At 43.0% G+C, this 16,675-nt stretch overlaps 1 protein-coding gene across 1 annotated transcript in view; it reads right to left on the bottom strand.

The window, feature by feature from the left end:
* The window catches only part of LOC123579123 (translation initiation factor IF-2-like), a 66,205-nt gene extending 60,532 nt beyond the window's left edge, over nt 1-5,673 (bottom strand). Inside the window, exons 1-2 of the mRNA XM_045442740.1 lie at nt 5,397-5,673; nt 4,997-5,301 (exon numbers count right to left, since the gene is read on the bottom strand). Of these exons, the coding sequence (XP_045298696.1) occupies nt 4,997-5,301; nt 5,397-5,673 (582 nt within the window). The remainder of the gene's footprint in view (nt 1-4,996; nt 5,302-5,396) is intronic.
* Nucleotides 5,674-16,675: the final 11,002 nt, after the last annotated feature.

Genomic DNA, 16,675 nt, shown 5'->3' with positions numbered 1-16,675 from the left:
GGAGAAAATTTGAAAAACTGTATTAAAGTATATAAAAGAAACATGAATAAATGCAGAGATAGACCATACTCACAAGTGAGATGGCATGACACTAAAAGGTGTCAATTCTTTACAGATGAACCTATGATTTCAATTAATTTCTAATCAAAACTTCAGAAAGACTTGTGAACTTTACAGACAGATTTTAAAATATTTATTAAAGAATAAATCCATGACAAGCTAAGAAAAGTTTGAAAAAGAACAAAAAGGTAGATATTAAGATATATTACAAAGCCATAATGAAAACAAAATCCAACTGGGTTAAAGATGTAAATGTAGAAGAATAACCGAAGTTAGTAGGAGAAAATATAGAAAACCTTTTTGATCTTCAGGTAGGTAAGGATTTTTAAAATAAGATGCAAATAGCTCAAGCTAAAAGGAGAAAGATGATGGATGTGACTACACAAAGTTTAAAGATTTGTGTTAAAAAAAAAAAAAAAGAAGAAGACAATGGACCTAAATGTAAAAGCTGAAACGATAAAGGTCTTAGATGAAAACATAGGAGTGACCCCTTACAACCTTGAGTTAGGCAAGAATTTCTTAGATATGACACAAAAACACAACAGGTAAGAGAGAAGATTGATCAGTTGGATATCAACAAAATTGAACACCATCAAGAAAGTGAAAAGATAACTCACAGAATGGGAGAAACTATTTGCAACTGATACATCTGAGAAAGGATAAATATCAAGAATATAGAAATAACTTACAATTCTATGATAAAAAACAAAGAATCCAACTTTAAAAATAGATCTGAATAGGGGCACCTAGGTGGCTCAGTTGAGCGACCAACTCTTGATTTTGGCTCAGGTCATGATCTCACGGTTCGTGAATTCAAGCTCCACCTCAAGCTCTGCCCTGATGGTGCAGAGCCTGCTTGGGATTCTCTCTGTCCCCATCTCTCTCTGCCTCTCCCACTTGCTCTCTCTCTCTCTCTCTCTCTCTCTCTCAAAATAAATAAGTAAATACACATTAAAAAAAAATAGATCTGAATAGACATTTCTCCAAAGCAGATACAGATATACAAGTGGTTAGTAAGCGCATGAAAATATGTTCAAAATCATTAACCACCAGGGAAGCATAAATCAAAACCACAATGAGCTACAACTTCACACCTGCTAGGTTGGCTATAACCAAAATGACAGACAAGTGTTGGTGAGGATGTGAAGAAAATGGAACCCTCAAGCACTGCAGGTAAGACCGTAAAATGTTGCAGCTGCTTTAGAAAACCATTTGGGACTTCCTCAAAAGTTTAAACATAGAGATACCATATGATCCAGCCATTCCACTTCTAGGTATATATCCAAAAGAAACGGAAATATGTGTTCACACAAAAACTGTACATGAATGTTCACAGAAGCATTATTTATAATAGCCAAAAAGTAAAAACAACCTAAGTGTGCACCAATTGATAAACAGATAAACCAAAAGCAGTATACCCACATGAGGGAATATTATTGGGCAATAAAAAGGAACAAATTACTGCTATAGGCTATAATGTGGATAAACCTACACTACACTATGCTAAGTGAAAGAAGCCAGTCACGACAAAAACATACTGTAGAACCCCATTTATATGAAATGTTCAGAAACAGGCAAATACAGACAGGAAGTAGATTAGTGCTTGCCTAGGGCTTGGGAGGAGCATATTGAGGGAAACTGGAGGGTGACTGCTAATGGAGTAATAAAAAATTCTAAAATTAGATCATGATGATAGTTACCCACTCTGTAAATGTACCATAAACCAATGAGTTCACTTTAAATAGGTGGATTTTGTGGTATAAAAATTATATCTCAATAAAGTTAATAATAAAAAGGAGACCATATGTGAGATTAACAGATGGGAGACAAGACTAGGGCAAGACTTAAAACATCCACATCTGACAAAGGACTAACACTTAACATGTAAGGATACCAATACAGAAGGAACCATAAGAGACTCTTAAATACAGAGAACAAACTGAGGGTTGCTGGAGGGGTGCTGGGTGGGGGGACGGGCTAAATAGGTGATGGGCATTAAGGAGGGCACTTGTTGGGAGGAGCACTGGGTGTTGTATATAAGTGATGAATCACTAAATTCTACTCCTGAAACCATTTATTACACTATATGTTAACTAACTTGGTTTTAAATAAAATAAACAACAATACATAAAACAACAACAAAAAAATAAGGAACAAAATGCAAACCCCATATAGAAAAATATCAGAAATCTGAAAGAAAAGAAGGGCAAATTAGATGGATAGACAGTTCACAAATGACAAAACAATATGATGAGATGCTCAATTAAAACAGAAATGGAGTACTGCTTTAACCTAGTAGTTTGACAAAAATTAGTAAATTAAATAATAGTAAGGGCCAGCAGCTGTTGGAAAAGTGACTTTTTATGCACTCCTGGTGGGAGGAAACCGATGAAGTCATTCTGCAGCACAAAGCAGTTTTTATTAAAAGACATCAGTCTTTTACCAACAGTTCCATATCTGTCTGTCTATCAAAAAAATTCTTGCACAAGGCCACAGGGAGATACTCAAAAGGACGTTTGGTGCAGAACTGTTCATGCAAGCAAGGGCTTACAGGCCACCGATGTCTACCCCCAGGAGGCTGTTAGGTACTTGTGGTGTATACTTTTCATACAAAACTATGCAACAGCCAGGAGTAATGAATTAGACTTACATACAGCATTATGGTTTGACTCAAAAACATTATGTGGAAGGGAAAAAAGAAATAGTATGAGATTTATAGCATAATAGTATTTATTTAGTTAAGTGCAACAAAAGCAAAACATGACATATGTTTCAAAGATATACGTGTTCTAAGACGATATAATGAAATGTACTTTGGAAGAACGAACAAATATGCCAGCATGGCCTCCTGTCTGTGTGCGCATGGGGAGGAGGGTGTTGAGAGAGAAATGGAGTATAAAGGGAGGAAATAACAAAGTGAAATAAAATGAGAGACTCAAAATGGACCAAGGATTATAGTATGCCATGAACTAAGATATATGAGCAATTAAATTTGTGAGACCTGAGATACTAAGAAAAATAAAATCCCACGCATTACTTTTCAGTGAAAAATTTAAGAAAGTCCATCACATGTTGGAGGCTAACTCAATGAAACATAAAGCTACGGAGAAAAGAAGGTAGTGGGAAAGCCAGAGGCTTGCTTGGTCTCCAGCTGAGTAATTCAGTTTCCAGGGAAGAAAGAACACAGGGTGATAGAAAGGTAGTGGATGTTGTCCCCACTACACCACCTCCTCCCCCTGCAGACAGGAGACAGGGGAGCAAAGGGAGAGAACCATCCACTACAGCTGAACTTTAGTTAACAGGAGGGAGAGAACAGGACATTATGGAATTCAGAAAAAAAGGAATAACTGATTGAATCCAAGAATCTGATTTTTTTGCCTCATGATAAAGGCAGTGTTTTCTAAAAGCAATGAATACTCAACACCGCCCTGGAGCAAGGCAGGAGAAGACCTCCATGCTTTAAAAATCAAGACCTTATGGGGGCGCCTGGGTGGCTCAGTTCATTAAGCGACAGACTTTGGCTCAGGTCATGATCTTGCAGTCAGTGAGCTTGAGCCCCATGTGGGGCTCTGTGCTGACAGCTTAGAGCCTGGATTCTGCTTCAGATTCTGTGAGTGTCTCTCTGTCTCTGTCTCTCCTCCCCCACTCGTGCTCTCTCTCCCTCTCAAAAATAAATAAATGTTAAAAAAAATTAAAGAAAAATCAGGACCTTATGCCATCTTTTGTCAAATTCGGATGGCTATTTTCAAAGTTAAGATTATTCAAGTTTTGTTTTAGTAATGGGCCTTATGATCAGATCCATGTGATTAGGCTGAATTCATTTTTATTGAGACAAACGCTGATTAAAAGGGGGTTCATGGTACTGGCTACAAAAACCATCATCATTCGAATATAAGTCAAGTAAGCCACTTTACTTTCAACACTTAGTGCCTTCTACAGTGTATGCTTGTCCCACATAACTGGCTTTCTGGGATATACATATATACACACACATACATACACATACATACATACCCTAGATATATTCCTTCTTTTGTCTTGCCTTTTTCACTTACCCCTGGGGACATTACACATCTCACCGCCCCCCCCCCCATGTCTTCCCAGTGGTTGTGTCCACAGCCTTGAGGTGGAGCCCAGTTCCCGCACCCCACGATCAACTTAGCGTTAACGGGACGAGAGCACTCATTTTTCACCCTTCTGCGGGCAGATGCAGTGGACAGAAAGTTTCCTGGTCTGGGAAGGACTCAGTTCCTGAGTGCACCCATCCCCGACCGTTATCGCCAGCCCCAGGGTTGGAGCGAGCCCCTGTCTTCTCACGAACAGAGCGTTGGGGAGAGGGTGACGGCCTGGCCTAGCTGATGTCCATGCCTATGACCAAGAGAGGCGAGCTGCAAGCCTGCCAGTTCAGGGAACGGTTGGAAGGCACCCCAGGTGCGCCCAAGTGCATCCTATCTGTAAAACGTAGAAAGGCAAACTACAGGAGGAGTGGAGCTGAGTGGGGAAGAGGAGTCTCACAGGTACGAAGGGGTAAATTATGAGTTCCTCCCTGCTGAGCTCAGGTGAAGCACTCTGCTCAGCATTTTATACAACCCCCACTTCGATTTTTACTGAAGTCCGGTGGGGGGTGGGGGACCGGTGGCGTCGTACAAAAAGGAAACGTGCAATGGGAACCGTGGCCTGTCTTGCCGAGGTGCGACCTCGGCCCCGGGGCTGCCAGATCCTTGGTACGCTGCTCTAAGCTCCCTCAGGTGGTCTTCAGCCGGGCCCGGAGGACAAGAGCCCTGCAGGCCCGGGCGCTGCCGCGTCGCCGCGGCCCCAGCCCCGCGGCAGGAGCCCCCCGCAAGACCCACCCGTGCGTCACAGGCCCGCCTGGCGTCCCGCCCGCCGGGTCCGCAAGGAGGAGCCCGCGAGGCGGCCGCCACGGGGCTGCGCTTACCTCGTCTGGCGCGGGTAGCGGCTCCAGCTCCCAGGCTCCTCGCCGACCGCCGCCGTTTTGTGCGTCCCTCGCCCCGACGGCAGCTGCGCCGGCCCGGGCCACGGCCACGGTCACTTTCATTTTCCTCAACAACAGCGGCAGGAAAGCGAAAGCGAAAACTGCCGAGAGGCGGGCCCCGGCCGAGCGCGGTGAACGCGGAGCGCGGGCTGGCAGCCAGAGGCGGGGGCTCAGGTCTCGGGCCTGCACGCGGGCGGCCGGGCGGCGTTCGGGCGGGAACCCCGTCCACCTGAGGCGCCGGAGCGAGCCTGGCGCGAACACCTCCGCGGGACAGGGCCCGGGCCGCGTCCGGGCAGCAGGTGGAGAGGCCCACCGTGCGCCGTCGTTCGCCCGCGCGGCCTACCGTGCCTCGGCCCATCGGGGTTGCTTCCCAGGCCGCCCCTTAGCGCCTGCTTCGGCTTCGGGGTTGGTGGCGGCGCTTCGTGGGTTTCTGGCCTCAGGAGGCGGGTTTGGCCTGGGCGACCAGGAGCAAGCCTCTGAGGGGTCTCGGGTGGGGGCGCTGAGCCAGCTGGGGTCGGCCTGTCCCCAAGCGTGGGCATGCGCACTGATCCCTCTGCCAAGTTGGCAGCACCGTCGCTTCGAACAGCCTGGTCGTGACCATGAGGTACCAGGCTCCTCATCCTGGGTCAGCGGAGAAATAAAAAGTCAGTGGTATCAAGGAAATGGGGGCTCTTCATTTGATTAAGAAAAACTGAACAGCAAGCTTAAGACTTGGACTCCCTGGACTAATTGGTGCCCATCAATACCCAAGGATTTAGAGGCTTATCACTTATTGGCTGTGTGATTTGGGGCAGAGTATTTACTCCCTGTAGGATGAGGATGATAACCATACCTACGTCAAGGTTGTAGGACTTAAATGAAACGATGTAAGGGAGAAAATATTTGTTGTTGTTTTTCTGGATGCTTGATAGACATTCTCTAATGTCAGTTGATAAAATTTGGAGATCTCTATGATAATAAGATAGTTTTCAAAGTTTGGACTGTGTTATCATGACTTAGAAGGACTGAGGAGGCACTGCAGTCATTTTGGAAGGCACCTCACACTCAGCCTGACAATTTGCCCCTATAATTATGCCAGTGGACCAAGTTCTCTTAGAGCACCGCTGCAGTTGAAGTTGGACACAAGTCCCCACAGTCCTGTCCTGCATCAGTTACTGAGATCTGAAAATACTTTTTGTAAGCCGTCCTACTTGGAAAATGTTTTTAAGACTCCATACTCCAAACACAGTTTGCCACGTGTTTGTTCATTTTTGTCATAGAGCAGTCTGATAACTGGAACAGAAAAACAAATTAACTGCCTGATCTGCCAGAGTCACTTTGGTTTGCCTCTTTGAAATTCAGGCACGTTCCCTGCATGATGGAGGACTTGATTTGTGACTCATGCTGTGGGTTTCTAAGTGTTTGCAGTATTTCCCTCAAGAGCACATGGGGAAGTGAAGCAGGCCAAATGATGATCTTAGAAAAATAAGAGCCCATGTTTCCCCCTCCAGGAGATGATGCTTTTGGTCTGTAGTATGAAGGAAAAGGAAAAAGAAAAAAAAAAATCAAGGGAAGCCTTGGAGCTCTTCCTTGTGATAGGATAATCATTCTTGATTCCATGAGAGCAAAGTAGAGGTAAATCTGTTTCTGCATAAAAAGTATGTCTGGGAGATGAGGGTTAGGAAAAGAGAGGTAGAGATCCAAGAAGATAAAGCCAAGTCCTGGTTACCTTTTACAAGATGTTACACATGTGACCAGAGAGGTGCCAAGAGGTAAAAGGCTAGCATATAGTCTATTAGCTTGGTAATTTCCCAGAGTCCAGATTTGGTCTTTGATACTATGGGATACAAAATTTCATCTTTTCAGTGTTCCAGTGTTGATTAAAAATCTATGTTGTAGAAAATCAGAATGCCAAGTTACTGATTTCATTCACTATTTGCTAAACTGTATGCTAAGTACATTACATGCATTGCTTCACTTAATTCTCCCTGTAATCGTGCAGTATATTGTGATATTTTTTTCAGTTGAGGTACAAAAGATGAAGGAAATTCCCAAGCTTAGTAAGTACAGTATATAAGTGTTCAAATAAAGGCCATGTGATTCCAAAACCTGGAACTTAACCATTACTGTTAGATGCAAAACAGTCAGGAACATGAGACTGTTTGGTGACTGCACTCTCTTCTTGTAACTGTTCAATTTGGAACCTAATGGTTGGGAGGTGGCTTGGTGAGCTTGAAGTCAGAATCAGAAGAGTGAATTGTCTGACTTATCAGCCTTGGACAGCGTGGTGCATCTTCCTCCACATCAGAGGTCAAACAAGCTGCTGTGAGGACAGGCCACTCACTCCTGCTGTCCTGGCCAGCGCTTCTCTTGGAGATGGTGGCTGGTGGACAGCCCCACCTGTATTACCTAATTTCTCCTTATTATGCCACCTGGGCTGTCCCTCCTCAGATGAACATATTTCTTTTTTAGGTAGAGCAAGGCCTTACTAAGTGACAGTCCTGTTAGGCCTTGTAGGTCCTGGAGCCCTTATTTCTCTTTAAGGGGGCATTTTGTATATTTTTGCTTTGATTGGTTTGATTTATAATTTAACTTTCAAAGCGCAACTTTGTATCCCAACTCTTGGGGGGCAACTCACTTTCTTTTCCTTCCTACCTCCCTAGCCTTCTAAATATAGAATAAAATCTTGTGCTACAGTAAGTTTTGCAACAAGCACATTATCCAGGCCTGCAGTGCTCATCAGCAAAGACCCAAAATCCAAGTCCAAGGCCAGCCCTCAGAGATTTTACCATGGGCGAAGGGTGGGAGTAGATGTGAGGAGAGATCATGCAACACAGCTGGAGAACAATACAAAGAGAAAGAAATAGAATTCGCTGGTTAGAAAATAACGCTTGGAGTGACTCAGATAAAAAGGAAAAAAATATATCAACTAACCCTTTTAGATACTTCCTTTATTCAACAAATATTTTGTTGCAACTACAAAATGCAACCACTTTGCTAATGCTGGCAATGCAATAATGAGCAAAAATACACATAGTCTCTGCCATCAGAAAACACACTTTATAGTGAAGTAGTCAATCAGATAATTAGTCAAATTTAGAATACCATCCTAAATGCTGCAAAAGTGCATTTAATTCACTATGAGAGAGAATGACAAAGGATTTGAATTTGTGTGAGGGTCAAAGAAGGCAGAAAGAAATGATATTTGAAGTGGTAGCAAAGGAATGAGGGTTAGTTAACTGAGTAAAGGGGCATAGGGTTGGAAAAGAGATGATTGGGAGAGGGAACAACATATGCAAGGGTCCAGAGGCAGGAAAGAACTTGGAACATTTGGGGAACTGGAAGCAGGTTAGATTGTCTATCTAATATCTATCAGATATCTATCTGATGCTCAGAGGAAGCAGAGAGAGGAAGGACAACCCAAGTCCACAGGAGGCTAAAGCTGTAACAGGGCCTTGAAGGTCATGCTAAGGACTTAGGTCCTTATCCTATGATCACTGATGTTGTTTAAGCAGATCTGATTTGTATTTTTTTTTTGTTTTTATTTATCTATTTTAAGAGAGACAGAGTGAGTTGGGGAGGGGCAAAGATAGGGGGAGAGAGAGAATCCCAAGCAGGCTCCACACTGCCAGCGCAGAGCCTGATTCAGGGCTCCATCTCACAAAACTGAGATCATGATCTGAGCTGAAACCAAGAGTTGGAAGTTTAACCAATTGAGCCACCCAGGTACCCTGATTTCTATTTTTAAAAGACTGTTCTGGGGGCACCTGGGTGGCTCAGTCGGTTAAGCATCCACTTCGGTTCAGGTCATGATCTCACGGTCCATGGGTTCGAGCCCCATGTGGGGCTCTGTGCTGACAGCTCAGAGCCTGGAGCCTGCTTTGGATTCTGTGTCTGCCTCTCTCTCTCCCCTTCCCCTGCTCACAGTTTCTCTCTCTCTCTCTCTCTGTCTCTCTCAAAAATAAACATTAAAAAGAAAAGAAAAGAAAAGAAAGATGGTCACCAGATGGGAGCAAGATGATGGTAGTAGTGGTGAAGGAGATAGAAATGGACAGACGTGAAGGATATTTAGGAGGTAAAATGGTTAGGAACTTGCCAGTAGATTGGGTCTTAGAGATAGGGATAAGATAAGAGTCATGACTCCCAGGATGCATAATTGAGTGAATGATTGTGGTAGCTGTATAGCTATACAGATCACTCTTCCAGAGAACCTTCTACCAAGAACATAGCTGATAGCCACTGGCCGCCACACCTTTATTTATTTATTTAAAAAAATTTTTTTAAATGTTTATTTATTTATGAGACAGAGAGAGACAGAGCATGAACAGGGGAGGGTCAGAGAGAGAGGGGGACACAGAATCTGAAGCAGGCTCCAGGCTCTGAGCTGTCAGCACAGAGCCTGACATGGGGCTCAAACTCACGGACCGTGAGATCACGACCTGAGCCAAAGTCAGACGCTTAACCGACTGAGCCACCCAGGCGCCCGGGCTGCCACACCTTTAGATGTGCTGCAACATTCACACAAGGCTACACGCTCTCTGGCTGCTCCTAGCCAATGAATGACCACAGTGGGGGTACCAGAGCCAGGCCATTTCTGCCCAAGGTGGGCCTCCTCTAACAGGCAATCTGTACTGCGGGAATTTCCATCAGTGTGGTCAATAATTTCTCAGAACTCATCTGCAGTTTGAAGCTCTTGCTGCCCAATCTTCCTTCCTTCCCTTTCCCTTTTCACAGGAGACAGACCTGCATCATAATCTGAGTCTGACTATTCCTGTTCGTTCTCCCCTTCACCCTTCATAAACATGTTTCTCAATAAGTTCTTGCATGTTGAATCCCATCTTGGCATATGCTCTAGGAGGACCTGAACTGACACAATGACCCCTTTCTTTGAGGTGGAGAACTGTGTTAAAGGATCACATTTTGCAGGGCTTCGATTCTGCACATCTTGGATGAGGTGTCAGGTGGACAGGGAATTTCCATGTCTGCTTTCCTACTGCTGAGATGTGTTTGTGCTTTGCTACTGAACTATCCAACTATGTCCTCTGCGTAAGCTCGTGTCTGGTCTTCTTTGTAAAATGCTTGTTCCACGGACAGTCTCCAAACCTTAGTTTAGAACTCAAAACTAAAACTGTTTGCCTCTGGAAGAATACAACCTACCACTAGCAAAAATATCCTTTAAATTTCTTATGGAGGAGGAAAAAGTAAACAAATAGAAAGCGAGTGGGCAATTGTTCTTAAATAGTTAAAGGTGAAGATTTTTGCTTTGGGTAGCCCTGGTTTCCTGTGAAAACGTAGTCTTTCATAAGTGTTCCTAAAGGAAAGTACTTACATATTTGGCAACACCAATGGAAATCTGTCTTTCAGTGAGGAAAAGAAGCTGGTACTCCGAAAGGCAATCTTACTTTGATGTCTGTCTCCCTGAGCAAGGTGCCCTTCGAGAGCTGGCTGCCAGAGGATGACCCTGTCATGAAGACTGCAGTCCCCAGTAGCTTGCAGGAGTAAAGAGTGATAGGGCAGATATGTTCAAGTCCAACATTGGTTCATCCTGCTGACCTCAGGCTTGAACAGAAATCATGACTACAATATGAGTATTTGAACACTGACCTCTCTGATAAGTCAATGTTTCCTTCACTAAGTACAGACCCCAGACAGCCCATACCCATCTCATTGTGAAGTGTGGAGGCTGATAGTAGATGAGATTACCTTTTCTCTTCTCCTCCTCCTTCTTTCTCTTCCTCCTCCTCCTCTTCCCCATCTATTTCTTCCTTTTTTTGTTACTTTATTTTTTTAATGTTTTATTTTTGAGACAGAGAGAGACAGAGCATGAACAGGGGAGGGGCAGAGAGAGACACACACACACAGTCCGAAGCAGGCTCCAGGCTCTGAGCTGTCAGCACAGAGCCCGACACGGGGCTCGAACTCATGGATGGTGACATCACAACCTGAGCTGAAGTTGGATGCCTAACCGACTGAGCCACCCAGGCACCCCATCCTTCTTCCTTTTTTTAAACCAAGCTTTCAAGAAGCCTAGATACCATTAGTTTGCTTGGACTAAAAAGAGGAAGAAGCAGGTGTGGGCATCATGAAGTATGTTTTCCTGAGGGCTCTGGCTTTCATTAAGGGATGAATGGGTAAAACTATTTCTCCCAAAGGTAGTTATAATTTCCCACATGGAACCAAACTGAATTAATAAGGACTATTTGTAGAGCTAATGATTGCTTTAGGGAGGTCTGGAGGAATAACAGTATTATTATCGTCAACACAAATTTATTATTGTTGAGCACTTTACATGTTATGATCTAATTTAATTCTTTAAAAACCCCAGTGAGATAGATCATCTGTTCTATTATAGAGGAGGAAACCGAGTCTCAGAAAGACTAAGTGACTTGCCTAAAGTCATAGAGCTAGTAATTGGAGAAACCTACTTTTGGGCCTGCTGGACCACACATCTGCTCCAGCAGTGTCCCACTGTGGGCACTTAGCCAATATGCTCCAGTGCTGCCCAAGAAGAGGATGTGTTTGAGCTGAACCTAGAACATGGGTAGGACTGGGAAATCAGAGATAAGGATGGATGCAGGAATGTGAAGGAAAAATGCAAAACTGGAAGTGTGTTATTTCAAGAATCAAAATACACTAAAAAATAGGTGATGGTTTGGGAGAGGGTTGGGGGGTGGTTAAAAAATGCTGAAAAGTACAAAGAAGAAAAAAATTCCTCTTTATTGTCATCTTGCATATTTACTTCCAGTTTTATTTTTTAACTAAAACCACTTCAAAACTTATACATGCTCATTATAAGAAATGCAAACACTATACAAAGTATAATAAATGCCTGAAAAGCTTCCCTAAATCTTACCATCTAAAACATTGCTATTAATATTAGAAAAATATTCTATGCATTTCTTTGCATTTATACAGAGAGGAGGATGGGTAGGTAAAAATGGTATTTCAATATTGTTTTCATTGATGAAAAGACTATCCTCTCCCCCTTGAATTATCTTGGAACTTTCTTTGCAAATCACCTTCTTGACCACATATGTGAAGGTTTATTTCTGGACCCTCTATTCTGTTTTGTCTCTATGTCTGTCATTCGGCCAGTACCACACTGTTTTCATTACTGTAGCTTCTTCCTTCTTAACTGGCTTCCTTTTGTTTCTTTTTCTTGCCTAATTGCTATGGCCAGAAGCTCCAATACAATTCCAGGAGTAGCAAGTGGCTTCCTTGTCTTGTTCCTGATCTTAGGGAGAGAGCTTTGTTTCAACAGTGAGTATAATGTTAACGATAGGGTTTTCACAGGTGTCATTTATCATGTTGAGGAAGTTCCCTTCTATTTCTAGTTTGATAAGTGTCTTTTATCATGTAAGTAGGTTGAATATTGTCAAATAATTTTCTGCATCAATTGATATGACCTTTATTTAAACCTTCATTTTATTCATGTGTTGTATTACGTTATTAATATTTTTACATTGAGCTATATTTGTGTTCCTGGGATAGATCCCACAGGGTCACAATATATAATCCTCCTAGTATGCTGCTGGATTTGGTTTGTTGGTATTTTATGGAATATTTCACATTTATGCTCATAAGGGATATTGATGTATAGTTTTCTTTTCTTTTGAAGTCTTCGTCTGGGTTTGGTCTCAGGGTAATGCTGGCCTCATAGAATGAGTCAGGAAGTATTTTCTCCTCTTCTATTTTTGTGAAGAATTTGAGAAGGACTGGTATTAATTCTTCTTTAGATGTTTGCTAGAACCATCTGGTTCACCATTTCTTTTTGGGGGAGGTTTTTGATTATTAATTCAATCTCTCTACTTCAGTTGGTTTGGATTTTCTGTTTCTTCCTGAGTCATTTTTGGTAATCTTTGTGTTTCTAGGAATTTATACAGTTCATCTACATTGTCGAATTTATTGGCATACAGTTGTTGATAGTATTCTCTTATAATCCTTATTATTTCTGTAGGGTTGGCAATAATTTCCTCATTTTCATTGATTAATGTCTTTTATATTTACTTAGGTTGTTCACTTTATCCATGTGCTGTATTCCTTCATGTGGATTTGAGTTGCTGTCTAGTATTCTTTCATTTCAGCCTGAAGGGCTCTCTGTAACTTTTCTCATAGGGTAGGCCTCACTTCTTTCAGTGATTAGCCCCATTATCCACTTTCTCCATTTCATCTATTTGTTTTCTATAGCAGTTGCCAAAAATCTTTGAAGAGGGAAATAGAGGCCTTCATCCAGTCTGCTGTTGCCCAGACTTGGGAGGATTAGACTTCCAGATGTTGATGAATTTTTAGTATGGCTAAAGAGTTTAGGGGTTATTATGTTGTATTACAATGGTTAGAATGTAGATACAATGTTCTACATTGTATACAGTGTTAGAATTTTCTACTTCCTTTCACCAATTTTTAAAGTGTGTTGTATATCCTGCTGCTTTCTTGTTTGGTTAATGACATTTGGAATTTTCAGAATTATTTTGTTCCTAATCAAGGGTTACATGGTAATTAAATGTTTCCAAGCTCTTCAGTAGACAAGCCCTGGGGAATGCTGCTACCATTGCATGCACTTAGTACTGTATCCTTGATGCATGCAGCCTATTCCCACACCCCCACACATTCATGAGAAGAGCTTCTCATATGAGACTTCCTCTGAGGTAAAAAGAGCTAATCCGGTGCCTGGCTGCTGCCCTTTGGCTGGCCCAGCAGAGAGATGATGTTCCAGTGTCTCTGACAGCTTCTTGAGCAACTATACTTGAGTTAAGTCTCTTCTTCCCAAGGTGAGACTTTCTGGGGTGGGTCCTTCTGAGACTCCAGGAAGACATGTGACTTCTGAGAAACCTCTCATTTTGTCATCCTATATCAATCTCATGGGCTTTTTATAAGGATCAAATGAGAAAACAGGTGTATAGGCATACCTCGAGATACTGCAGGTTTGGTCAGACCCCTGCAATAAAGCAAATATCACAAAAAAGCAAGTCAAATGAATTTTTTGGTTTCTTGGTACATAATAAGAGTTATGTTTACACTGTAGTCTATTAAGTTTGCAATAGAAATATATGTAAAAAAATGTACACACCTTAATTTAAAAATACTTTGTTGCTGTGGAGTCTGGATGGCTCAGTCAGTTAAGCATTCAACTTCAGCTCAGGTCATGATCTCACAGTTCGTGAGTTCCAGCCCCACATTGGGCTTGCTGCTGACAGCACAGAGTCTGCTTTGGATCCTCTGCCCCCTCTCTCTCTGCCCCTCCCCTGCTTGTGCACATGCTCTCTGGCTCTCAAAAATAAAAAATAAACATTAAAAAAATACTTTGCTGCTAAAAAACTGCTAACCATTGTCTGAGCTTTCAGCCAATCACAGACAGCAGCTGACTGATCAGGATGGAGGCTATTGTAGGTTGGGGAGCTGTGGCAATTTCTTAAAGTAGGACAACAATGAAGTCTGCCACATTCAGTGACTCTTCCTTCCCATACTGTTTCTCTGCAGCACGTGATGCTGTTTGATAGCATTTTACCCACAAAACTTCTTTTGAAATTGGAGTCAATTCTCTCAAACCCTGCTGCTGCTTGATTGACTAAGTTTAAATTGTATTCTAAATCCTTCGTTGTCATTTCAACAATCTTCAGGTTCATGGCATCTTCCCCAGGAGTACATTCCATCTCAAGAAACCACTTTCTTTGTTCATCAGCAAGAAGCAACTCCTCAGGGGCACCTGGGTGGCGCAGTCGGTTAAGCGTCCGACTTCAGCCAGGTCATGATCTCGCGGTCCTTGAGTTCGAGCCCCGCGTCAAGCTCTGGGCTGATGGCTCAGAGCCTGGAGCCTGTTTCCGATTCTGTGTCTCCCTCTCTCTCTGACCCTCCCCCGTTCATGCTCTATCTCTCTCTGTCCCAAAAATAAACGTTGAAGAAGCAACTCCTCATCCATTCAAGTTTTACCAGGAGATGGTAGAAATTCAGTCATACTTTCAGGCTCCACACCTGATTCTAGTTCTCTTGCTATTTCCACCACAGCTGCTGTTACTTCCTCTGCTGACATCTTGAACCTTCAATTTGTAAAAAGCACAACAAAGTGAAGTTCAATAAAACAAGATATGCCTGCATTTTTCCAACCTGATTTTAGGGCAATGGCACACAACCTCAGGTACTGCTAATACTGTATTGCGTCCAGCCTCCATCAACCTAAAAACCCTTTAGGAAAAGCAATTAAGTGATAAACACTTAGGGGAAAGATTTCTTGTGCTACTTACTTCTTGACAGAGAACGGGGCCCTCTGCCCGACTTCATTCACCATCACTTCGACTAAGTGTTAAGTAGAATAATTCTCTTTGGCAAACATAGCCCTTCTGGAATTTATGAGACTATTTAGGGAACTCTGAGAGAGAGGAGCTATTGCCAAGAATAAGAAAGATCATAGGTTTACTCTTGCTTTCATCTTTATCTGTGGTAGAAAAGATATTATTTTTAAAATCTGAATTGTTCATTGACTTTGTTTTGTCCTTTGTATTTCTGTGGCGATCCTGGTTTCTAATTCTTATGGGCTTTAACTGAGCACCAATTGTCCCTGTGACTTCAGATGATGCACCCCTCTCTCCTTGAGAGGAGGTACCTGGACAGGATAACTTGCTTAGTATTCCCAAAGCCATTGCTCTGATGGAAACAAGTCCAGCAGGCCCAGACAGAGGGCTTGGATTTTCAGATACTTGGCTCAGTCCTGGAAGCAGTGACATGGGCTATTGCCTGGCCAAAGGAAGAGCTCTAAGCATTCAGGTAATTATGATTTTAGTCTGCAGAAGGCCACAAATGATTGGGATCAGTGGCATGGAGAATAAGAGAGAAAACTTAAGTCAGTTAATCAGGAGCCCAGCACAGAACCACATTTGAGGAGAGCGGAGAAGCCAGTAGGATTACATGAGATGAGCTTCCTTCCTTCCCACTGGAATTTGATGCTACTTGTTATGTTATGCAACAGGCCTTTTGAGTTATCTGTCCAACACTGGAGCTTTTTCACCCAGGTCTATCTACACGTTCTAGCTCAAATCGCCCTGTGGCATGTTTTACGTATATATGTATTATGGACTGTGTCCAACCCACAGTCTTCCTGGCCCCACCACTTACTCCAGCCACTCTTGCAGTGACCAGCTTGTGTGAACACAAGCTTTGACCATCTCCACTGAAGTGCAACCTGACATTGCCTCACCTCAGGTCTGCAATATATTACCTCTTGCTTTCTAACCAGAGGAAAGGCCCTGCTCAGGACTCACACATGTGCAACCTGGAAACCTGGGGGCCTGACACCTATGGGGCTGCCTTTGATGCATGTGGAAAGGAAGCCGATGTATAAATGCTTCCCCCTTTTATCCACGAGGCAGATCAGATGGTTTGAGATGCATAGGGCTCCTCAGAAGTTCTGGCTGGCTGGAGCAGTGCCTTTGGTGGTGGCCATCCTGAGCGTGCATCTTTGTATTGGGTGTCCCTCTTTCCCTGTTTCCTCCCCCTTGGAATCTTGTTCCCAAATATACTACCTAACTGCACAGAAGCACTGGTCTCAGGCCCTGCTTTCAGGAGAACCCAGGCACCTGTGCAAGAAGGCTGGCTCATTCCACTGTCAATTAATAAAGTAAAGGTTTCCGGCACACAGGGATTAAATCTTAG

Source organism: Leopardus geoffroyi, chromosome A1 (assembly GCF_018350155.1).
Source record: "Leopardus geoffroyi isolate Oge1 chromosome A1, O.geoffroyi_Oge1_pat1.0, whole genome shotgun sequence".
NCBI lineage: Eukaryota > Metazoa > Chordata > Mammalia > Carnivora > Felidae > Leopardus > Leopardus geoffroyi.
The sequence above is the reverse complement of the archived record's forward strand: the minus strand, read 5'-3'. Positions and strand labels throughout refer to the sequence as shown.